The sequence below is a fragment of the Podarcis melisellensis genome (genome assembly GCF_964234715.1).
Source record: "Podarcis melisellensis genome assembly, chromosome: 7".
NCBI classification, from domain to species: Eukaryota; Metazoa; Chordata; class Lepidosauria; order Squamata; family Lacertidae; genus Podarcis; species Podarcis melisellensis.
The window spans coordinates 78,285,543-78,311,880 of record NC_138539.1 but is presented as its reverse complement, the minus strand read 5'-3'; the positions used below and the strand labels follow the sequence as shown (position 1 = coordinate 78,311,880).

The 26,338-nt window shown below is 43.1% G+C and overlaps 1 protein-coding gene across 6 annotated transcripts in view; it reads right to left on the bottom strand.

Annotated features, from left to right (window-relative positions):
* LOC309374286 (catenin delta-2) overlaps positions 1–26,338 on the bottom strand; it is a 213,462-nt gene that overhangs the window by 84,539 nt on the left and 102,585 nt on the right. For all 6 annotated transcript variants that reach the window (XM_081919111.1, XM_081919114.1, XM_081919113.1 and 3 more), the window contains 2 exons: positions 23,909–24,122; positions 12,440–12,623 (listed from right to left, as the gene is read on the bottom strand). In XM_081919111.1, coding sequence (XP_081775237.1) covers positions 12,440–12,623; positions 23,909–24,122 — 398 coding nt within the window. The remainder of the gene's footprint in view (positions 1–12,439; positions 12,624–23,908; positions 24,123–26,338) is intronic.

Below are 26,338 nucleotides of genomic sequence, written 5' to 3'. Positions count from 1 at the left end.
GATGAAAATGGGACAGGGGTGTGCACAGCATTATCTTCCATTTTAAGAAGAAGAAAAAGCAATGAAAAATAAAACAGAACATTTGATTTTGATCAAAAAGAGAAGCATATGCTTAATTTTCCCCTATTTAAATAAATTAGGTTGATGAGTACTTAATTTTGTTTGGCTTTTCAAATAATATAGTTTGTTAAAAAAAGGGGGAGAGTTGCAATTGGTTTCGATTGTTTTGAAGGGGGAAAAGACTGTGACAGCATCAACCAGTTTTTTTAAAAGAGTTGTTACTGTATTATTTTTAGAACACAAACTATAACTAGATATCGATAAATTATGTCTTTGCTTTGTAAAACTGTTAATACTCAAATACATTTTCATCCACCCCATCTCTTTTTCTAGTCATTTGGGTGCTCTATCAAGAAGAAGAAGAAAGTTAATCAGATGTAATCTAAGTAAATCTCTGAAACCGTGTTAATATTTATTACATTTTCTGCTGATTATTTCCAATCAGGTACAATTCAACCATTCTGATTAGCTTTCTCTGCAATAACAGCTTGATTGTCTTTGCATGTGTTATTCATGCTGAAATTCAGTTCTGTAAGTTAATACTGAAATTTCAGTGTTATAAGTAGCAATTATATTTACATAAGATAATCGAGTATAGTACATTGGCTTAGATAAATATTAGACAGGGAACATTCATAGGCTGCACACATTCTGGTTCTTCACACCAACAAGAGTGGGTGGGAAGAAAGAGGGATGGAGGAAATTGACAGAAAGAGAAAGAAAGAGGGATGGAGGAAATTGACAGAAGGCTTTCCTGAATGGCAAGTCATTGCCACCTGCATGGTTTTCAAAATGGAGGCAGCCGCCAGGCAGGATTATTTCACATGCCTGCTATGTTTATTCATCAGCAATCGGCCCCAGTACTGCAAGGCTAAAACTGGAACTTTCTTAATTCTTCAAGTCAAGAGAAGGATACAATGTACATCACAACAATAAATATATATATATGAGTAAAGAAATGTGCAGTTCATTCAACCTACCGTATTTTTCGCTCCATAAGACGCACTTTTCCCTCCTAAAAAGGGGAAATGCGAGTGTGTCTTATGGGGTGAATGGTGCTGCTCAGAGGGAGAGCTGCGTAGCACCCCTTGAGCGAAGTGCCTCTCTTGCGAAGCAGGGCTCTGTTCCTCCTCCCGCTTCGCTGAAGGGGCACTGCGCAGCTCTCCCATTCTGCGCAACGCCCCTTCAGCGAAGTGCCTCTCCTGCAAAGCGGGAGGAAGAACGGAGCCCTGCTTGCTGTCCTGGCTTCTGCCAGGGGGAACCTTCATCCCGCTGCCTGGGAGAGGCTGCGCGTGGCTATCCCAGAAACCAGGACAGCAAGAGGCTATCCCAGAAGCCAGATCCCTCTTGCTGTTCTGGCATTTGGGATTCAGAATATTTATTTCTTGTTTTCCTCCTCCAAAAACTAGGTGTGCTTTATGGCCTGGTGCATCTTATAGAGCGAAAAATATGGTATCTTATGTGACAGAAGACGGAAGTTTATGGAAGATGAAACACAAAGCCAAAACTAGATAGCCAGATGTACTGAAATTAAGACAACAGCTGCATTGACTTGAGGGGTATAGAGCTAGGTTGTCAGTATATTCACTTTCCTCATGCCCATCACCCTTCTCCAATCTGCGCCAGAGGGTTGGGGGAACCCCTATAACAGATGGGGTGAGGTCCAAGGGGGGGGGAGGATTGAGACGGGCATTATGTAGAGCTAGCAGAAATCATTTGTGCTGATGGAATTACTTAAGTAAGTGCTATGTTGAATACAGAGCATCATTTAAAGCTCATTCATAAAACATGACACTTCACCCTTCATTTCAGTTAGAACTCTCAAGGCAGCTTGCAGTTCTGAAAAAATAAATAAATAAAAGAAATACTGGCTTTCTGCTGTGCTGAAGTGAAAACTTACATCATGTTTTTCTTACGGAGCAAATATCTGGGACCTTAATAAATCGCTTGATAAGAAGTACCCTACTTTCCCTTTTTGCGATTATTATTAGAACCTTTAAATACTGGTTTAAGGCATCCTGTCTTTGAAAGACAAGGCTACCTAAAATGTGTCCCTTTGAGCAAATGAAAGCTGGGTCTTAATGAAAAGGCTTAATTCCATTCCAAAGACTTCTACACCAAATGCAATGTTATGGATGTTCCTTTTTCCTAGCTGCATTGTTTTATTGCCCAACCTTTTCTGAGAATTGAACTAAATTTTTAGATCCACTCCTTAAAGGGGAAGCAAACTGCTCTGATATGCAGACAATTTACCTCTTGTTGGCTTCTCATACTACAGCAACTTCTCTGGTCATGGCAAGATTTACTTTGCCAGCTACAGACCTCGAGCCAATTTTTTTACTCATTCATAATGTGATAAAAAAAGGTTTTATGTTATTGTGAATATTATTTTTGCAACCATTGTTAACTGCTTGCCTTCTGTTGTAATCCAGAGTTAAAACACTGAAGTCTTCACTACTGCGTAATATTTTTTTGCACTGCATCCTGGTGCATCCACTGGACTGCATTGAGCAGCAAATAACTGCAAATGAATTAAAAACGCAATAAAGTAAAATAGAATGTTTTGCACAGATGCAGTCCTTAGGGAGATTCCTGACACAGTTCATACAAATTCCAGGAATCTATTGAGGCTTCTTCCCGCCATTGTTACAAATATTCAGCACGACACATTTGATTTATGTTAAAAGTATGCCATAAGAACTTCACATGGCCTCTTAAAATCTTTTCCATCCCAGGCCCAAGTTTTACGGTAAAGGAATATGATGCTAGCAGACATGTCCTAGCTACACAAAATAACATTGTCTCTAGACTAATGCAAAATGACCAGAGCATCAACTAAAATTAGCTGTTAAAACGAAATAGCCAGCATGCGAGGAAAAAACTGCTTGCAGCTGCTCTGCTCTGCTCTGTTGCTTCCTGGTCTTTTTCCTAATCCTGTGGCACACTGAGCTAAGAGAAGGTTTGGCATGGTGTGTTGACTGAACCTTTGCCCATGGTTAAGCTCCCCCCTTGCTAACCATGATCTGTAGCCAAGGTTTCTTCTCTTCATTAAAAAAAAAATCTATTTACAAACTTATGTCATTAGCTTGGTTAATTCACATTAAGTATTTTAGCGTTTGACAACTGAGCCAGTCCTGAAAGTACTAATCTAATCTAATCTAATCTACAACATTTCAGGTCTGTGAAAAGTTTCTGTCTCTGGAAAGAAATGGGAAAAGTTCAGGGCCGGGCAATATCCCATCTGCTCTTACCACTGAACATACTGCTTGAGACGATTTTGTAGTCTACGACACCTGGAGGCTACGACATTGCCTAGCCATCCTCTAGAATGTCTAGAACATTCAGGGATACTTAACATTTGCCTTTTGGTGCAAAAACAATGGAAAGAGCTAGGAGGTTGCTTTCTAAGTAGCAGAAATAGAATACACGTATTAATTAGATCAAATACTGCAAGCTCCATAAACCTCACAAAATGGAGCTTTGGGACTTTTTGCAGGACAGAAGCTATTTGTTATAGCCAATATCCAACCAGTTTGCAGTTCCAAAGTTCAACAAGACTTTAAAAGGACAGTAATCAAGGTTAGGATCTACATTCTGTAAAGTGCCCTGGAATCCAATTGACTGTGATATGGCTATGAGAGGGTCCTGGCCAGTTTCTTTGCAGCACCAGTGAAAATCAAATATTTTTCTTCATGGCAATGAAAGTAATTACATTTGTCATATCCCCTATCACATTTTTTCAAGCAGATAAATACTCTTATCTCATTGTGGAGGCAAAGAATCATATGCAATTTGGTGTTGAAGAAGTAAGTCTGGCAAGCTCAATAACATATTTTGAGTCCTGCCTGGGAGTCTGTTGTGCAGTGAAGACACCTTCCAAATATAATTTGAGAACTCCTACACCATGAAAGCATCCACCATGTTGGATAAGTGAGCCCCTACAAAGTCTGTTGATTACAAAATATCTGACCAGAAATGTATGGACACACAGTCTGCATGTTGTCTTAATATTGTATCGTAATAAGATGGGGTAAGAGAATTCAACACACAATACATCAAACCTTCGCTTTACCACTTGAAAACAATCTGATTCAATTTGGACTTCCAAATGAGTGTAACGTCTTCCAACCAGAACAACAGGAGTGTGACATCTGCAGTACAATTTCAGTATACTGTGTTTCAGTAAACTCCAAATCAACGGCTTGACCTTTATGAGAGCATGATGGCTCTATGCTGGGAAGTAGTAAAGCAAGTAGTTGCTGCTTTGTGAAAAGAGAGCATTGGCGTATTGTACCGACCACCAGTTGGTGATATAGCTGTGGCATTCTGGTTACAAAACAGTTGTCTCCCAAAAAATGACGCTGCAATAGGATGACAGCTGCATAAATTAAGGACCGCAACAGTTCCAGCTCCTTGTACCTGAAATGCATTATCACCCTGAGAACAGGGAGAACGCAGAAGATTCAGAGATGTTTACAACTAGCAAGGAACCTGGTATTTCTAGTAGCTCACAGCCCAATTGTGGCTGATAGACCACTGCCACTTCACCAACTACACCTGCATGTCCTCCAAGCCTATTAAACGAACTTTTTGGTTCAAATAAATTCCTTAAAGGCTGGCTTCAGAATAAATACAACTTTTGAAGACATGTACAGGTTTGTGCTACCATATTGTTACACTGTCTTTCTTGGTGTTCCAAGATCAAACGGCTTTGCAATGTACTACCAAGGATACCACAAATCTGGAAGTTTTTGGTGTGGTTTTAGCTGATCTTCAAACTAGTACGGATATGATAACTTTCTGAACGTTTCTGATATCTGGAAATCAAGCCCATCATGTTATATTTTGGGGCCCATATTGCCTCGTGTACGTGTTTTGATGCTGTTTACAACACTAATCGGGACGCGGGTGGCGCTGTGGGTTAAACCACAGAGCCTAGGACTTGCCAATCAGAAGGTCGGCGGTTCGAATCCCCGTGACGGGGTGAGCTCCAGTTGCTCTGTCCCAGCTCCTGCTAACCTAGCAGTTCGAAAGCACGTCAAAGTGCAAGTACATAAATAGGTACCGCTCCGGCGGGAAGGTAAACGGCGTTTCTGTGCGCTGCTCTGGTTTGCCAGAAGTGGCTTAGTCATGCTGGCCACATGACCCGGAATCTGTACGCCAGCTCCCTCGGCCAATAAAGCGAGATGAGTGCCGCAACCCCAGAGTCGGCCACGACTGGACCTAATGGTCCTAATACTTTACCACACTAATACCTCTTACTTGATCCCTGTCTCAACATCGCTACAGACATTCAAGGCTTGAGTTCATTATTTCCGTCTCATTTTCTGGGACCTGTTAAAACTGATGAAAATATTTCAGGAACCATAAAATTCTCCTTGGTTATTCATATGTTGTCTTTTTTGAGAACAAGACAGGTTAAAAGTTCAGTAAAGTGATATAACATGTCACAGAAATTATTGCTTCTGCAGATTTTCAGAAGCACACTTCACTTGACAACTAGAATAAAAGCATGAGAACAAGAGCAGCTGAGGATAACCACGGCTCAACATATAGCCAAGTAATTAGGTTGATGTCAAGAATATTTAGTTTCAGATGACTTATATATTGCCACAATAAATCTATTCGTCTTTAAGGTACCACCAGGCTCCTCGTTGTTTTTGCTTCAACAGACTAACATGGTCACCCCTGTGGGAATGAATATACTACACTACTGCATCTTACATTACAGATTTTGTATGTAATACACATCTGTTAGAGAGAATGAATATGGATCATTTGGCAGGAGCAGAAGGGGAGAAAGCCCCACATATTGGCTGTTTTTGTTTTCACCTGAAATCCATGACTGAATTCAAGTGCAAATAACCTCATAAGGACAGAACTGCAGTTGCACCTTGTTTTGCAACCGGGATCCATTCCGGAGCCCTGGCCACTAGCTGATAAGGACACAGGGCAAAGTGCCGTGTCTGCACATGTGCACAGAGTAGTTTGCGCTTCTGCGCATGCGCAAAGCACAATTTAGCGCTTCTGTGCATGCATGAGCGGCAAACCCGGAAGTAACCCGTTCTGGTACTTCCGGGTTTGCTGTGGACATTCGCCAGAATGAATGCTGGACGATGTTTGTGCTGTGTTTTAGAGAATGCAGGCACAAATTCTGCAAGCATCTCTGTAGCAACATGGAGAGAAACTCATTTTGTTTTAAGAAAAAAGAAAAGATAAAAGTTTAGTTTCTCTTGCAAAACATTTTCCAATGACCCTAAGTTCAGACCCTGCAGTGAGCTATCAGTGAAGAATCCCAGTTCTTCATTCATTAGTGTCTAGGCTAGTGTTTCCTTTGCTAAGCGCAGAGAAACATAAAATGGTGTCCCATTGAGGCAATGATCACTGTTTGGCTTAGTATGTTGTCTCAACCTCAGTTGGTGGTTTAGCGCTCCCAGACAAACTAAGATCTGTAAAGCATAGGACAAATCTTTGTTACAAATCATGGACTGCCTGCAGAAAGCTAAGCCATGAGCCCAGTTTCATATAATAGAATCATGAACCCAAAGCATGGCTTAATCCAGCATGACAGCAAAGCAATCCAAGGGCAGCAAACAGGCCACACTCTCCTTTCTGGGATACTGTGCATGTTTTCTCACTTGTGCTAAGTCATGCTTTGGCCTAGTATTAGGTAGACAAAAAAATGAAGATCATGGCCACTGGGCCCACCACCTCCTGGCAAATAGAAGGGGAAGAAATGGAGGCAGTGAGAGATTTTACTTTCTTGGGCGCTATGATCACTGCAGATGGTGACAGCAGTCACGAAATTAAAAGATGCCTGCTTCTTGGGAGAAAAGCAATGACAAACCTAGACAGCATCTTAAAAAGCAGAGACATCACCTTGCCAACAAAGGTCCGTATAGTTAAAGCCATGGTTTTCCCAGCAGTGGTGTATGGAAGTGAGAGCTGGACCATAAAGAAGGCTGATTGCCGAAGAATTGATGCTTTTGAATTATGGTGCTGGAGGAGACTCTTGAGAGTCCCATGGACTGCAAGAAGATCAAACGTACCCATTCTTAAAGAAATCAGCCCTGAGTGCTCACTGGAAGGACAGATCATGAAGCTGAGACTCCAATACTTTGGCTACCTCATGAGAAGAGAAGACTCCCTGGAAAAGACTCTGATGCTGGGAAAGATGGAGGGCACAAGGGGAAGGGGACGACAGAGGACGAGATGGTTGGACAGTGTTCTTGAAGCTACCAGCATGAGTTTGACCAAACTGCGGGAGGCAGTGGAAGACAGGAGTGCCTGGCTTGCTCCGGTCTATGGGGTCACAAAGAGTCAGACACGACCAAAAGACTGAACAACAACAGATCAGGGGCAGGTGTGCAGGTGGGATTAGGGAGAAAAGTAACAGCTGATTTTTAAATTTTCCTTCTGGAAATGTTCCATTTGTGCTGCTAATCCTATCTACTTTCCTGCTTCTAAGAAAGCATTGAATTTTAGTTGGCATTTATTAACTTCAGAATAAGAGTGCTAAGTGCATACTATATTTTGCTGCTGGCTTAAAGCCTGTTAGTAAGAAATCCAATATTTTCAGCTATGGATGACAATACTAAAAGAATCTAAATAACTATAATTGAATTTAAAAGCAGTGAGCAGCAGAGATGTAAGGGCAATAAAAATTAAATAACTGAAATTTGCCAGAATATAAGTAATTTCATAATTGGGCCTATTTTAAAGCATTTTATATGGATTTGCCCCTTGGGCTGTGTATAAAGTTGGGGCTTTGGCTGAGAGGTGCTCTATACAATTTTGGAAAACAAATAAAAAGAATAAACATGCAATGAAAATGGTAATTCCATTCACAGCACATCTTAAAATGTAAAGCACTTGTTAAAGTGCATTTGTTTTAGCCACGGTGGTGTTAACATTCATTTATTTTTACTTCTAACATAACCAAAACTCTCTCCCCTTTACCCCTCCTTTCCCCCAACAAAATCTGAGCCCACAATATCATTGGAAGATAAAATACAGTATACAGCAGACCTGAAACTTGCATGCATTTAACTTGCGTTCATTCAGCTTTATTCAGCTGGTAATTTTTTTTTTAAAAAGTGGGTCGGGCGTCTGTGGGGATAACTTTAGCAATCCCACTCACTCTTGTACCCAATGTGTTTTAACTATACAGTCGTACCTTGGTAGCCAAACATAATCCATTCCAGAAGTCCGTTTGACTTCCAAAACGTTTGATAACCAAGGCTCAGCTTCCAATTAGCTGCAGGAGCTTCCTGCAGCCAATTGGAAGCCGCGCTGGACGTTTGGCTTCCGAAATTCATTTGAAAAACGGAGCACTCACTTCTGGTTTTCAATCATTTGGGAGCCGAAATGTTTGGCAACTAAGCTGTGCAAGATCCAAAGTATGACTGTACATGATTTTGGCTTTAGGTGCTATCCTCTGAACATAACCCCAGTGTAAACTGTGAGTATGCTGTACAGTAATCTGTGTGAAGTTATGAGTTGGACCTCCTTTTCTTTTCAGCCACATGATGCTAAAAGTCAGAGGGACAGCTTCACAGAGGTAACTCACAAATATTCAGTGTCTTCACTGATCTAAGCTAAGAAGATGATGGACCTGACACAATGGAAACCAAGTGCCTGTTCATTCATCTCACTCTTAAAAAAGAATCAAGAAAAGGGTAAATCTGGAGACCAGGCAAGAAGAACACAGTTTAAAGGAAGCATCAAGGAGAAGCAGTATGTGACAAAGGGTGGTATCCAACAGTTCTGCTACTGCAAGGACTTTCAGCTGTGCAATGAAACTTCCCTGCCCTCTTTTTTTTTTTCTTGCAGACCCTAAATCTTTTCTGGGCGGTTGGGGGAAGCCCCAGAGCAGTTTTAGGGGTCATGTGGGGAAAGAAGGCAGCGGAATTCCACGGTGCCATTAAAAGTGCTTGCACTAATAGGACTATTTTGTTGGTTTAATAGTCTTTATAAAAGAATACTGATTTAATGTGCTTAGATTCAGTTAAGATACAGTATACCTCTGACTTGAATCCAAAGAACTGCGCATGGAATTCTGTGCATGCAACAGAGCTTTGGGGCTCCCTTCCTGCCATAACCACACACACCCCTCCATAGTATGGGGGGGGGGGCCTTCAGCCAGAGAGGAACTCAGCAGAAACTAGCATCCCTCCTCCCCCTGAATATCAGCAAGCAGAAGTGATATCTGTTCACATTGGGCACTTGGCATACAAATTAAAATGCAGTAATTGCTAATCCTTATGAAAGGCATAACTTTGGGTCACCTTAAAAAAACCAGTAGAATCAAGTAGTACAGCTTTTCCTGGACTGTATTGCTTCAGATTACACTGCACACACCTATTTGTACTTGTGTGTGTGAATAAGGGAGTTCGAATTGCACACACAAATAGTTTTGCCAAACTGGCTGTAGCCATCATTGCCTAACTTAAAGACAGACTGATTTTGAATGAACTATACAGGAAGTTACACCACTATGCAGCTCACTCCATCTTTTCCTGATGGGCAACTTCTGTCGAGCATGCCTGAAAATATTCCTGGTGCAGGCTTTTGAAGATGGTAGCCTAAAGCCATCATCCAGGGAGGTTCAGCTAAGGGCTTGAGCTTGCTCGGCAGGGCTTCAACTATTATGGTCTTTGAGCAGCAGCAGCCCTGTGCATCACAAACTGTTGTCGAATTCTCTGCAGATATAATGCAAATGTTTTGGAATCTGAAAAAGGTATTTACCATATAGAATCGGGGGCTTCTGTTCTTTAAACAAACAAACAAAAAACCCAGAGAAGGGAAAAAACCTTGGTGCTTGTTATTCCTGTGGCTTTCTGGATCGTGGCCTAAATCTTGAAATGCTTTTGAAATCAATGAGCTTAACAACCCACTGAGAAAAAGTCTCTAAAGTGTTTTATTTAGAAGCCACACACAATAGAGATTTGAAAGGGCAAAAAAGGGCCCACAGCATTGGCATTTGCCAAGAATCAAAACCTGCAGACACTGGTTTGCTACAAACAGCCATAGATAGATAGAAAACAAATACAGTTTTTTTACTAGTTTTGGTGAGAACAGAAATGTTTTATGTGTCCCGTAACTTTCCTCTACTTCCCCATTACAAATAAAATATAAAGTTCCACATATGACTGTAACCAGTATTATAGATTACATTTTGTTGCCTTTGCATAAAATTAGATCTGATATTTTTGTAAGGTCTAGGGACGCGGGTGGCACTGTGGGTTAAACCACAGAGCTTAGGACTTGCCGATCAGAAGGTCGGCGGTTCGAATCCCCACGACGGGGTGAGCTCCCGTTGCTCAGTCTCTGCTTCTGCCAACCTAGCAGTTTGAAAGCATGTCAAAGTGCAAGTAGATAAATAGGTACTGCTCCGGTGGAAAGGTAAACTGCGTTTCCGTGCGCTGCTCTGGTTCGCCAGAAGTGGCTTAGTCCTGCTGGCCACATGACCCAGAAGCTGTACGCCGGCTCCCTCGGCCAATAAAGTGAGATGAGCGCCGCAACCCCAAAGTCGGTCATGACTGGATCTAACAGTCAGGGGTCCCTTTACCTTATTATGTAAGGTCTACGTTTTTAAAATGCATCAATACAAAATGTAGCCATTCCCACCAGATCAGGACACATATCCTAGATACCAGGTCTGAAGAAGATATGAACAACCTGAGAGGGAGGAATGAATATAGAAATCTGCCTTACACCAAATCAGAAAATTGATCCATCTGGCTCAGTACTGGCAGCAGTTGATTGGCAGCAGCACTCCAGGGTTTAAGGCAGGGTTATTTCACAGCCCTACCTGGGATTGAACTTGTGACCTTCTGCATGCAAGGCAGATGCTCTACCATTGAGCTGTGGCCCTTCCCCAAGGGAACATGTGAACCCCAGTTAAATTGCCAGGAAAAACCAATAGCATGCAGGTATGTGGAAACCTCAACAATGCTTTTAACTCAATAGCAACATGTTGGATGCAGGATTACAACTGGTTGGAAAGTCATATTTCAACAGAGGACCAATACTCAAGGAACTGAAGTTATTGGCCTGGTTTGCATGCCACATTAAACCATAATTAAAATAGAGTTACGTGTGAACACAAGCCTTTTGCTCCTCCCACCCAACTTCTACACTGCTGGGAAACAGTCTGGTTTACTGTGACATGTGAACCCAGGGCTTGTGGTTTGTTCCTCTCCAAACAAACCATGAGCTGTGCATGAGTGTGAACTAGCATGCTTTGTGTTCCCACTAACCTCCAGTTCATTCTAACCATGGTTCAATGTTATGAGTGAGCCTGGTCACTGTACAGCACCCTGCCTTTGTGATACTTATCTTTTTGCCATACGAACTTCACATTCCTCAATTATTAAAAAACACACACACTAGCACAAGATATATTTGTAATGCTGAGGATGTATTTAAAGTAATCGACTCCTCTGCTGCCCTTCACTCCCAGTCGCCTGCTCACTGGATTAAGTTGCACGGATTATCTAGACAAAATCATGGGGAGGTAGCAATCTAACCGAGGTGTCTCATCCAACCTGTTTGTGAGAACAAGATTAAAGGCTTCACCCTGAATTAAGAAAATTTGCAATCTCAGTTTTGTTATTTATCTACCTGATTCCACTTACAAATCACTACGCATAAAACATATCGACGTGATTACACTAAAATGTCACTCATTCATAATATTTTTACTGCTTATACACCAGATCTTATACACACCTGTTCTTTTCTTGTGCAAACATTGAAGTTGATTTGCACCCGAATTCAGATACATAACAGGAATTTTAAAGCAAGTGACAGTAATTTTAACCCACAGGCCTGTGCAGGTGGTTTTTTTTTTAACCCACTTGGTCAAACACAATCCCACCCATCAACCACGGATGGTGATCTATCAGGCACTTTTGCTGCTGCTCCATTCCATGGCAAGAACGTGGGGAATAGGATTATTAAATTGTTGGGTTTTGTGCTTCGCAAGTTGTACCCACTGTTGTACCCGCAGGTTGTACTCACTGTAGACCCACAGTAGAAAACCATCAGTACCACATACTACAGCTATTGGTTCAGAGCACCTCTAAATACTTGGTTATGGCACGAACTCTACAATTCTACTATGACATTTCAACGAAAGAGTAAAAATGCTACAGACTTTTGTGGAATGGATGGAAGACTGAAGTGATAATATTGATTCTATGGGTGTAGCCGACTAAGTCGTACTCAGACTATGACTAACTTAAGTCCATTAAGTAAGGCGGGTCTACTCTGAGTATGACTTACTTGGATACCACCCAATGTCCCTGGGAGGCTAAGGGAAGAAGAGAGAATTCAGCATAAGAACATATCCAATGCTTAAGTTATCAGAACTCACCTTAGGCACCCAGTGGCATTGCGCAGCACCTGTGATGAATGAAGCTGTATTTTGTGGTCATCCTGGAGTGGGGAGTTTTCCCATCCTGAATGAGGAATGATCACTGCATTGGTCAACACTGCAAGGGCATCCTGGATAATTGGCATTTTTAGTGCATCACAAGATGACAGATTCCAGAGAACTCCTAAAAGCAATTATCAATCAAATAAACAATTGTTGACATTACTTAACAGAAAGAAATGCTACCACACACAAGTAAATCGACACAATCATCCTAAGAACATAAAAGGAACCAGGTGCTTCCAGAAAGCCCACAAGCAGGCCATGTAAACAACAGGCCCACCTCTGCTGTTTGCTCCCCACCCACCAGGAACGGTGGAGGTTCCATTAATGTACTGTGGCTATAAAAAAACCCCCCAGAAGCATCATTAGAATGTAGCTTGTTGTATTCAATGACCTATTCTTCTGCCACAGAAACTGAGGGGAGTGCAGCCAGCGGTCTCCCATTCAGGCAAGGGTACTGCGCTGTATACTGTTTGAGGAGGCTCAACTAATGGAAAATGTGCAGCTGCTACAATAACTTGAACAAGCAGAGGACACAGAGCTTCTTGACGGCACATGATAGTGCAGATTTTTTTTTGCAAGGGTGGACTCTGCTATGGGAAGGGCCAGAACCGGCCACATCAGACCCAAATCCTGCTTACACTGCTTTTGCTATTCCTTTTGCCAACTACTTTTGTAGCTAAATTAATTAATTTTAATTCAATTCATTCTTTTGCTGCCTTTACACCCAGGGAGTGTTCAAGGTGCCTTAGAACTTTAAATTCTGCGATCTCACGTTATCACATGCAAAACAGGGGATAACAATAACGATAAAAGAACACTTAAAGAATATATTTCACACTCAGAAGAATCGGGCAAGGCTGTAAAATGTATTTTGCTACAGGTTATTGTCAAACAGTTGTATTTAGGATCACCAGCTGAGGGAGACTTAAGCAGGAAAGACCCCCTCTGGAGTAAATCTGCTGATGTCATCTTTTCACAGAAATGATGGAGGTCGCCCTTTCTCAAAGAATTAAGATCACACACAACCCTAGGCAGGGGAAAAAAACCATGCACACCCTCAGAAACAGAATTCCAAATTTAAAATGTCAGTTCCAGCTCTCTGTATCTGTTTATCTTTGGAAGAGAGTTCGGGCAAGTTTACTATTCAGTTGCCAATGCCAAAAACATGCACATGATAAGTAAGGAATGCATAAGAATATGTTCCTCATATTCAACTACAAAATTGTGTGCTATAATGCTGAAAGTTTGCTTTTAAAAAAAACACAAGGAAGCAAGCAAGCAAGCAAACAAACAAACCAACCAACATACATGTTTATCTCAGGGTTTTCCAAGTGTTTCAGAATGGAAATTTGTTCACAGGGAGGTTTTTTGCATTCTTAAGTAAACAAAGGTGAACTTTTAAAATTTACAATTTGTCTAGATGAATTCTAATAGAAACTTGGTCATGAATATGGACTTAACAGAAGTCCTGTATCTTTAAATACAGTTTACTTGAATCCAACTTTTCAGAGATGCCTTATACGAAGTCAGATCAATGGTCTATCCAGGCCTGTATGGTCTATTTGGATTGGTGGGGGTTCTCAAGGGTTTCTGACACAGTATTCTTTCCCAGCTATTAACCTGGAGATGATTTTGAATGCAGAACATGTGCTCAGCACATGTGTGTACTGAGAGCTAAAATACAAAGATCATTTTCTTCATGCAGAACGTGTCCCTGAAACCAGGTCCTGCATTCACCAAAGGCAGCTTAAGCCCCCATTCCCAGCCATGCTCTTCCGACTTATTTTTCCCTCATATAAGTGAATACAATCTAGGGAGGAAAATAACATGCTGCACTTAAACGCAGCACTATGTGGTAGTAGTGAGCCTTTCCGCCACTCCTGATGCAAGATGGCCCATTCTTCCCCCAACAAGACTTTGTTCTTTTTCTCTCATATATACACATCTCAGGTGGGTCTGCTGCAATAAATAGGCTCTCCTTCCAAAACACCTTGCTCACCATAATGATAGTAATTTTGCCACTTAAATAATGTCTATGAAAGCAGTAACAGAACATATTGTGGTACCTCCACCCTAAGGATTTGTGTGAGCTCATCTGCCCGATTTGCCGCTGCAGCCTCCCGTGCTATAGTCAGATCACGTTTTCTGACCACCGACGGCATTGTAGTTGCTTACACACTGCCGGTGCTTACGAACAAGTAATGAAACATCTAATGGAGCTATCAGAATTTAAAACAATTCCTCTTACACACTGTGTTCTTTCTGTATGAAAGCCTTTAGGCCCTAAAAGTTTGAGGCTACAATAAATAGCTGTGCTACCATTGATGTTGCAGTAAAAATTACACATCTGTGTTTATGCACTTCAGTAACTAAGCTAATGTCAAGGGCACTTTTGCAGAAACTTATTAAGTTGATTAAGTGATTAAAAATCCGGCATAGGAGATACCCTCCATTCAACCATAATTCTGTTTAAGCGAATCTGAATAACCATCCTACACTAAATGTCAAAATACTTTACGAAAAGGCACTCAGCAAATGGGACTCATGAAAACATTACATCATCTTATCTGCACAAATACCCTCCTTGAGGAATATGCTGCCTTTTATATTCCCCACCCCCACCCTGGTGACCTTTCTTTTCATTCTGAGAGTTTTAACTGAATGAACAATCGGTTTGGATAAGGAAATGCAGCTGTAGCAGTGTGCAGAAATTTCAGCCACATTTGCAATTACCGTATTTTTCGCACCATAGGATGTACCGGACAATAGGACGCACCTTGTTTTAGAGGGGGGAGAACAAGGGAAAAAAATTCTTCTGCTCTCTGCCCAGCGCCCCTTCAGCGAAGCGGCAGGAAGCGCTGCGCAGAGAGTGGGAGAATTTTCCCCCTTTTGTTTTCCCGCTCTAAAACAAGGTGCCGTTTAAGGTGCGTTCAGGAGGCTACCTTGGAAGCCTGGAGAGCGAGAGGGGTCGGTGCGCACCGACCCCTCTCGCTCTCCAGGCTTCAGGTTCCTTTCGACCTGCTCTTTGGGGCTGGCGGGGGAAGCCCACCACCAGCCCCAAAGAGCAGGTCAGGGAGCAGCAGCCATAGGCGCGTGTCGCCTCTCCAGCCAGGAGAGGGTCGCGGGGGGCTGCTTTAGCCCCGTGCATGCTCTCCCGGCTGGAGAGGTGACGCGCGCCTATGGATGGTCCTGCCATATGCGCGCGTAACCTCTCCAGCCGGGAGAGGGTCGCGGGGGGCTGGAGACGCGGGGCTGGGGCGGTGGAAGCCCGAGCTTCCCCCTCCCCCAGAACGGGACCCAGAGCCATGCCGAAGCTGCGCGCAGCTTTGGCATCGCTCTGGGAGCTTGCGGGGCTGGGGGAGGAGGAAGCCCTCCGCCAGCCTCCAAACCATGTCGGGAGACAGCGACATGTCGGGAGACTGTCTCCCGAGTTTGCGGGGCTGGCGATGGGGAGGAGCAGGCTTCTCCCCCCCCCCCCGCCAGCCTTCTAGCCAAGTCGGGAGACAGCGGGAAGGGCACGCTATGCCTCTCCCGCTGTCTCCCGAGTTTGCGGGGCTGGCGATGGGGAGGGGCAGGCTTCTCCCCCCCGCCAGCCTTCTAGCCAAGTCGGGGGGCAGCGGGAAGGGTGCGCTGCGCCTCTCCCGCTGTCCCCCGAGTTTGCGGGGCTGGTGACGGGGAGGAGCAGGCTTCTCCCCCCGCCAGCCTTCTAACCAAGTCGGGGGACAGCGGGATGGCGGCGTTCCGCCTCCCCGCTGTCCCCCGAGCTTGTGGGGCTGGCGGTGGGGCTCTCCTGAAGCCTGGAGAGCGAGAGGGGTCGGTGCGCACCGACCCCTCTCGCTCTCCAGCTTCAGCGAAAGCCTGCATTCGCACCATAGGACGCACACACATTTCCCCTTCATTTTTGGAGGGGAAAAAGTGCGTCCTATGGTGCGAAAAATACGGTACTACAAATGAATTCAGAACTAGGAATTTGGCAAATTCAGCCTCCCTGCCCCCAGTTATGAACTGGGCCCAAGTCTCTTCGAACTCAGGCCTTAGTCCTAACATGGTCTTGCTCTTATTGCTCCCTGCCAGTTTCCCCACCCCTTCAAAGCTAAGCCCCTCGAGGAGATTTGAAGGAGATGGCTCACTGATGGGGCCAAGAGAGCCTTTGAAGGTCTCTGCTCCACCGTAAATGGAGAAATGCTTTATCATTCCTACTGGGTCTCATGGGATTTGTATTTTCCTATGGCTCCCAATTCAACGGATTTTGATTGGAAGGATGTGAAAGAAATGGGCATGGGGGGGAGCAATACTTTCACATTTGGTTTTCCCCTGACATCTCAGAAGATGCATAGGTAGTACTGAATTTTTCACTGAGAAAGCAGAGAAATGAAGAGGGAAAACTTTCCAAGGCGACATTTTCTTCTGCCATGCTCATTTACAATACCTCACAGTTAAAAGCAGTGGCAGTTTCCTCGTTATGGGACAAGAAGTACTACTAGCTGTGTCTCGTATTTAAATTTAGAACACAGTAGTAGGTCATGAGAGAAAGATGATGCCCATTCCCTTTCCTCTATAGCAGGCATGGCCAAACTTGGCCCTCCAGCTGTTTTGGGACTAAAACTCCCATGAACCCTAGCTAACAGGACCAGTGGTCGGGGATGATGGGAATCGTAGTCCCAAAACAGCTGGAGGGCCAAGTTTGGCCATGCCTGCTCTATAGTGTGCTTCTCAAAAAAGTAAAGGAGTTGGCAAACCACACATCACTGATTGCTTATCTGAACTCACCAAAATATCTATCATCCATCTATCTATCATCCATCTATCTATCATCTATCTATCTATCTATCTATCTATCTATCTATCATCTATCTATCTATCTATCTATCTATCTATCTATCTATCTATCTATCTATCATCTATCTATCTATCTATCATCTATCTATCTATCATCTATCTATCTATCTATCTATCTATCTATCTATCTATCTATCTATCTATCTATCTATCATCTATCTATCTATCTATCTATCATCTATCTATCATCTATCTATCTATCTATCTATCTATCTATCTATCTATCTATCTATCTATCATCTATCTATCTATCATCTATCTATCTATCTATCTATCTATCTATCTATCTATCATCTATCTATCTATCATCTATATCCATCTATCTATCATCTATCTATCTATCTATCTATCTATCTATCTATCTATCTATCTATCTATCTATCTATCTATCTATCTATCATCTATCTATCTATCTATCTATCTATCTATCATCTATCTATCTATCATCTATAGATACCTGTCTATCTATCTACTGCACACACAGAACTAGACAATAATGGTGAATATTCCTAGCCTAGCCTTCTACCTAATTGTGTGCTAGTCAGCTACATCTTGTGATTTTTGCTAGTCAGTTATGCATAGGAATGCAAATACAACATGCTATGTCAGCATGCAAAATCCTATGCTATTTAAGATGCTGTGCATTTTATTCCCGTTTGTGGCAAGGGAAGTGTTGAAGCTGAAGAAAATGTGGAATGAGAAACAGCAAGAAAAAAAAACCACTTGATTCACAAGTCACTCTAGATTTCTCGGAGCTTGTTCTCCCCTCCGCCCCACCAATGCCCCCACACGCAATGATTAGCAATCAGCATGCCTTGTTTGAAGAGGATAGATGCTGTCATTTCCCCCTTTCTTAAAAAAACAAAGTTTCAACCATCTTGTAAACAATGACTTCTTAATTTTAAATTTCAGATGCAGAAAGCGTTGTACCCCTAAATCATGTTCCTCAACAATAGTAGGAGCTCTACCTCGACAGCACAACCATTATATGGTGACCTCCCTTCTTTCCGTGTTTGGGTTTTATTCTCCACAAAGGAGTTTTAAAGATTGCTCTGAGCACTTTTCCCCCTTGTGGGTTCCGATATGTTACAGAGTGAAACTGCCTGGAAGGTAGCGTGGGCAGAACAAACTCTTTCAGATTGGATGCTGGACACAGGACTGTGATTAAGTATGCTGGTAGGAAAAAGCAACAACATTGATTAATCCCAGTGAGATTCTGTGTGCCTCCTGTGGGGCAGGCAGTTCTGTAGAATGTCTGCAACAGGAGCAACTGAACATTCAGTCACAGACAATGCAGCAATATGCTGGAATTGCTTTCCCTCAGAGGAGGTTACCCGCTTAACCTCTGCGAGAGTCACTGCTCTGTGTGGGTTTTCTTCCAATCTTCTTGGGTGTTAAAACAAATTTTAAAGTCACATTTTACTCTAACAAAATAACACATTTCTAAATTATTATTATTATTATTATTATTATTATTATTATTATTATTTGGAGAAATGCTAACAAATTACACACAAAACTGCTGCCCTCCCTCACCCCCTACATCCGATTTACAGCTCCCTGTCGAAGCTGCACTTGGAAAACTCTGCAAAGGAAACAGCAACCTGGAAGGAAAAAGTTTGGAACAGAGAAGAAGCCAGTCTCTGCTCCAAATGTAAGATGTCTCTGGTTGTAATGAGTAGATATGGGGTGAGAAATCAAGTAAGGGTACTAACATAAGCTAAGTGTCAGATGGCAATTTCCCCAGTAGAAACGAACACAAAAAGTGTAATTTTCCCAGTAGGGCTGCTTGGACCAGTCCACCTGCAGGAAGAATCAAGTTTACCTGTCAAAGGTAAGCTTTCTTTCCCCCTTGGGAGAGCAGGTATAAACCAGTGAACCCTGCCAGGTCTTTTGTGAGTGTTTGAGCTTTTGCAAGAACTTAACCAAGTGACTGCAAAATACCGTATTTTTCGCCCTATAGGACACATTTTTCCCCTCCAAAAATGAAGGGGAAATGTGTGTGTGTCCTATAGGGCGAATGCAAGCTTTCGCTAAAGCCTGGAGAGCGAGAGGGGTCGGTGCGCACTGACCCCTCTCGCTCTCCAGGCTTCAGGAAGCTATCCCCCCAACCTGGCAAGCTCCCAGAGTGATGCTGAAGCTGCGCGCAGCTTCGCCATCGCTCTGGGACCCGTTCTGGGGGCTGGGGTCGGGGGAAGCTCGGGCTTCCCCCGCCCCCAGCCCCGCACCTGGGAAAAAAAATAAATTTCCCCCCTTTATTTCCCCCCCCCCCAAATCTAGGTACGTCCTATGGGCCGGTGCATCCTATAGGGCAAAAAATACTGTACTTGACCTATTTAGGAAAGAGATAAATGAGTAGCCAAGAAACTCATTGAGTGATATTTTAGGCCACTGCTGTCTCTCAGCTTCAGGGTGTTGTGAGGGAAAGGCAAACTTGAGTTCCATTCTACAAATGGAATAAACCATAATAATAATAATAATAATAATAATAATTTATTTATACCCCACCCATCTGGCTGGGTTTCCCAAGCCACTCTGGGCGGCTTCCAACAGAATATTAAAATACGATAATCTATTAAACAATAAAAGCTTCCCTAAGCAGGCTGTTCTTTATTGAGGCTTCCTAAACCAGTGGCTCTCAAACCACAAGTGTGGCTATAAAGCACACGTGGGATTTGCGTTTGTGTGGCGCCCCCTCCCCCGCTGCCTCCATCAATGACATCTGTGTGCAAACCTTTCCTTATAAGCTAATGGGTGGTGGTCTTCCCAAACATGTCAAATATGATAGGATCAGGGAGCTGAAAAATGGCCAGTCTCTACCAGTGTTTCCCAGCCTTGGGTCTCCAGCTGTTTTTGGACTACAACTCCCATCATCCCTAGCTGGTCAGGGATGGTGGGAATTCTAGTCCGAAAACGGCTGGGGATCCCAAGGTTGGGAAATACTGATCTGGCCTATTATCAGACTAACTATACCATGGACCAAACTATTCTCAAGTGTAAACAGCAACAAAGTCTTTGTCAGGCTCATGGCCTTCAGCAGTTTACGAGCCAAGACACAAGTAATAGAAGTGAGCAGCTGAAGTATTGTGGGATGGGGTGTACCCAAGTATATTGTTGGCTTTCAAAGTTGGGGAAGAAAGGCCATTTGTGCCCAGGCTCACTTGGGAGTATGTCAGTTGGTGTAGTCAGACGTTGGCCCTTCTGTGCTTGTTCAATGCAAAATGAGGATCCTGTTAAAAATTTTCAACAAAGCAAGAGAAGGGCTGTAGATACCAGGTTCAGTCTGTGGCATCTCCAGCTAGGGTTGGGAGAGAACCAGTCTGTAAATCCTAATAATAATAATAATAATGATGATGATGATGATGATAATAATTATTTTTATTTCTACCCTGCCCTCCCCAGCTAAGGCCGGGCTCAGGGCGGCTAACAAGCAATAATAAAAACAAGTTGAATGAAAACAAGATTAAAATACAACATTAAAATATTGAAACATTAAAATATTAAAATGCAGCCTCATCACAGGAGGAGAAAGGAAAAAGGAAAAAAAAAGAGGGGGAGGGAATCAAATTGGCTCCAAGCCAAAGGCCAGGCAGAACAACTCTGTCTTACGGGCCCTGCGGAAAGAAATCAGATCCTGGTCTCATGAGACAGAGCGTTCCACCGGGCCGGAGCCAGTGTTGAAAAGGCCCTGGGCTCTGGTTGAAGCTAATCTAACTTTCTTAGGGCCCAGGACCACTAGGGTGTTGCTATTTATGGACCTTGAGGCTCTCCATGGGGCATACCGGGAGAGGCGGTCCCGTAGGTACGAGGGTCCTAGGCCTTGAAGGGCTTTAAAGGTCAAAACCAGCACCTTAAATCTGACCCTGTACTCCACCGGGAGCCAGTGCAGCTGGAAAAGCACTGGGTGAATATGCTCCCATGGCAGAGACCCTGTGAGGAGCCTCGCTGCAGCATTCTGCACCTGCTGGAGTTTCTGGGACAGCTTCAAGGGCAGCCCCGCGTAGAGCGAATTACAGTAGTCAAGCATGGAGGTGACCATCGCATGGATCACTGTGGCCAGGTCGGGGCAGGAAGACAGAGACCTAGAGAGAGACAGCCGGTCACTGAGCTAGAAAGACCAATGGTCTCTCTTGGCATAAGGCATTTTCTTACAACCCAGATGTAAATAGAATATTAAATGTTGGTGGCCAGATGAATAGGAACTATTTCTCACTATCGGTAAATCAAGGTGGATGAATGCTCACAGAAAGTGGATTTCAAACTGGCTTCTTTAATCTCATAACATTCAAAACCCTAAAATGTGTTTTGCATAATTGACTTTTTATTTCTATTCTTTGCATATCGTATTGTTTTTTTATTGCTATGGCCAAAGGCTGAGGCAAATAAAGATTCATTCATTCATGACATTAAGAGGAGTGACAAGTCTCAGTCATCCATTGCTGCTTTTGCCATTTTCTCTGGTAGCCTCTGCCTGGATTATTCAATTTGCCACTCCCCTCACTCTTTGATCCAAGCGAGGGGAAACGCTGGACAAAGGCCACCTGGCTACAGGTTTGTCAGGGGAGGCCTGATGCTCCACGTCTCAGATGTGCTTTCTATCCGCAATAATTATTCTGAGCCAAATAGGCTTCATGCTTGTTCATGTTAATTAGAAACCTTTTAATGATGGTGTAATTGCCATAACCTTGCTTAGACATGTAAATTCACAGAAAAATCAAAGTTTTGTGGGCTGGAGAGGAAATGGGTAACCTGAGCTCTATAAACTATTTGCTGTATTTTGTGAGGTATTTGTAAAATACTCAAACATTAAGCGGACTGTATTACTTGATTACATGGAGTCACCCATTAAGACACCTCCACAAGCTTGGCCACATGCAAGCAGAGGTGCTCCCTACTTGAGAACAAGACTGAGGAACCTTCACCCCTCCAGATGTTGCTGAACTACAACTCCCATCAGCCCTAGCAAGCACGGTAAGAGCCAGGGGTGATGGGAGTTGTAGGATTGGAAAAACCCTAGCAAGATGCTGGAGGGCCAGAAGTTCTTCACACCTGGCTTAGACCACAGATATGTCACCTACATGGAACTATTTGTTAGTTTGCTTTTTCAAAGGTTAAGCACACCTGAAGCAGAAACGTCATGAAACTATGAGTTATTTTTCTTCTGTGCACCGACTGCTGATTAGGACTGGCCAAAGCAGCTTTTCAACGTTGCCGTGTATTGCCAGCTAAACATTGTGGTTTGGCGATATACCGTGATGTTGGAAAAAAAATTGGCCTCTGCCCACAAGATGCTGGGTGAAATCGCCTCAGCTCTCACCTTGAGAGCTGAGGCGGTTTCACCCAGACTCACAGGCTGGGACAATGAAGCTTGTTTTGCACAGTTTGCTAATATACTTAAAGGGCCATGTTATTTATGCTTCAGCCACTAACTATTGTATACTCTGCCTCATTCTGTGAAAGAATGTCAACGAAAGCATAATACAATTTAAAAGCAACTAGTTTAAAACCTTATTAGCTGGGTTTTTTTTCTGCATTAGTTCAGTATGTTTCAAGAATACAACATATACTGAGAGGGAAGGACTTTTAAAAATGCCCTTTTTTAAAAAAGGAAAAAGGGTAAAGGGAACTCATCTCTCACATCAGCAGATATCCACATTGCAAGTTGGATGTAGTTGATTAAGATGATTAGCAGCTTGCTCCTCATTTGTTCACAGTAAGCTTGCATATTACTCCCTGAAGGCAGGGGGCAGATAACACAACCAAGCACTGAAGCAGTACATTGACAATGAACTACCAGTTTTCACTATACTGGATCTGCCTGTAATTCTGTCACTCATTAGGAACCAGCTCCTGAACACCATGTAGGCACAGCATCCTTATGACAAGAAGAATCTAATTAATTCTGCCCAACAGGTAAGAGATGAAAGGCCGGATGATTAAGACATGGAATTCAATGTACGTATGTTTATAATTCTGCATTTAGAATCCATAACCATGAGTCACATAGCCTGCAGTGAGGAAAAAATGTGAGCAACTCATGATTATTTTCTTGGGACAGAGGTCTTAAAAGAGGCTTAAATCATTTAAAAAAAAGGGTCTTGAAAGTCTTAAAATAGAATGTTAAAAAACAAACAAACCCAACCACCACATAACATGTTTTGAGAGAGTTTAATTCTGTCCCACCCAGCCTGCCTATAGTTTTCAATTCAGTAACTCATTAGAAACAGCAGGAGTGTGGGAAAAAATTGCGGCCGAAACAACGCACCGTTGTACAACTTGCTTTTCCACACATTGCCCAGTACCTGTCCTGCATCTGCCACTGAAATTATACCTGACAAGAAACCTGGCTTCCTAATGAATATATGTATATGATATACATGTTTGCAAGCACAAGATTGCCCTTAGCCATTTCTCACAAGTACATTCTTAAAATAACTTCGCCACAATCCACCAGGAAACTTAGGTCCGCTTAACCTCATTGAAATGTCTCCCTCAGCTAAGCAAATGCAGAAGCGCACTGCTAATCCTTAGCATACAGTACAATAAATGAAAAAATAGTCAAACCTGTGACTAGTTCTCTGATTTCCAAATCTGTAGTCTTGCGCAGTAATCGTACTAGTGCTGGAATACCCCCACAGTTTTTCAAAGCAATTTTGTTGTCGTCGTTGGCTTTCCCATACACCAAATTCCTTAGCGCTCCACAGGCACTACGGTGGACTTCTGTCATTCGATGGTCCAATAGGTCCACCAGTAACTGTATTCCTCCTTGTCTTCTTATCTGCAACATTAATGTTCAAATTAAATTCAAAGTCAGTGGCTGATAGTCAATGAGAGTTTTAAGGTATCAATAGTTTTTAGATAGCAGTTAGAAAGGAGAGAGCACATGTGCATATTAGACCGCTTTATTTGCTTTCAAAGGAACTATGGGAAATAAAAGCTCTTGACATGGGAAGAATAAAATTACAATCAAATGATCTTTCATTAGGATGGCTGAGAGTAGCATATCCCAACATGCCTCTTTCATTTGACAAATGTTTTTGTGTCACTGGGAAGGTGGTAAGTCTGTATTGATTTGCTATGGATGTCTGTATGTGATGCCAATAAAAGGTTTGATGGTGATGATGAAATTCCAATCAAAGCAGCTGGGCAGGTGATGGAAGAGAAATTCCTCCCACCACCACTCGGAGGGAACAAAATAAGCCACCTTCAGGGACATGAGGCACCACCTGCACTTACGAATTGATTTCATGGTGTATGGTGACAGCTGTCATCAGAATTATTGCCCAGAACAATGACTGGAACACCAGTTTCTAACTGCTCACACTAATTATGTATCAACACTGTATAATTCAGCTATAGCACTTTCTAGATTGCCCAGAGAAAGGTATCAATAAATACTCGGTATCTGCAGGAGTTACAAGGAAACTGGCGAGTTGACAATCTACAAGACGTGCTATCATTCCCACTTGCTATGGAACTAGGTAGAAAAATGTGGTCTTTTAAAACGTGTATATCTGGAAACTGATGCGGACATCATTATCAATGTGAGAAAACTTTTAAGAAGACAGCGGACTCTCCGCTGCCAGACAAACAACACCAATTGTATTGCGGTGCAGACTTCAGGGGAGAGAGATGGGTACCACTCCATGGGTACAAGTCCAGGCAGCTGTTCCTCCTCTGGCTGGGTGGATATTTTTTTGTTGTGAGCGAATGGCTTAAAACGGATTAACAACATTAAAAAAAATACTATAAGCCACTTTGATGACTTCAGTAGAAAAGCAGGAAATGAATCCACTAAATGAAACAAGCCCACCATCGAGAAGAAGCGACAAAACACTCTATACTCCTGCACTTAAAGGCAGTGTTAAAAGGGCAAACTTCTACAGAGGACATGTTGGTTGCTGTCAGGTTCCTATCACAGAAGGAAAGGCAGCCAAAGTCCCCAAAGAGGAGCAAAGTTGAGGAAAAGAAAGCAAGTAAGAGAGAACAGGAGAGAACAAACGAAACAAATATAGGCCATGTAGAGTATCTTCGGTACTAGTGCTTCGAACTAGAGGTAGGAGCCCCAGTCAAGGTTTCAGGGTTCATGAGCAAGGCAAGAGATACCTAACCAAGTGGAAGCTGCTACAAAGATGCCCCCCAAAGTTGACTCGCCAGTCATCAAGCTTTTAAAGTTGAGGCAGGGAGGGCTCACTCATGACACTCTCTCACCCGACAAGTTTGCTGCATGTGAAAACCTAAGAAGAAGAAGAAGAGGAGGAGCTTGGATTTGATATCCCTCTTTATCACTACCTGAAGGAGTCTCAAAGCGGCTAACATTCTCCTTCCCTTCCTCCCCCACAACAAACACTCTGTGAGGTGAGTGGGGCTGAGAGACTTCAAAGAAGTGTGACTAGCCCAAGGTCACCCAGCAGCTGCATGTGGAGGAGCGGGGAATCGAACCCAGTTCACCAGATTACGAGCCCACTGCTCTTAACCACTACACTACACTGGGCTCCTTTTTGGTGAGTGCATCTGATCCCACCTCTGAAGGCAATGCTGAGCATGCAGAAACAAGACTATGTCCTGCCCCTCCAACTTCTCTTATTCAACTTCTCCTTCCTCTGGTTGGTCAGAGCCCCCTGCCCAGCTAATGGGTCTCTGTGCTCCACAGGAGAGGGCTTCCACCTCTCTTAATTTCTAGTTCCAAGTGAAGGACCTGCATCCTCGATCCCCAAGTGCCTGCCTTCTATCTGCTCCATCTTCCTTCCTACTCCATCTGTCTGGGGCTGCCATCTCATACCTGAACCTTATGGAACCAAGGGGTCCATGACAGTTGTTTACATTCACCCTGTGTTAAAGAGGAAGATGCAAAAATTATGGAAACATGTAGAGGAGATAGTTATTTTCTTCAAGTCTCCCTATCAATCTGTAAATTGGAGAGAGATAGGGAGGGGGAAGCTATTTGAAATTACTAGGGGAGCAAAGCTTAGGTGCACAGAGGTTTAAGCTGGA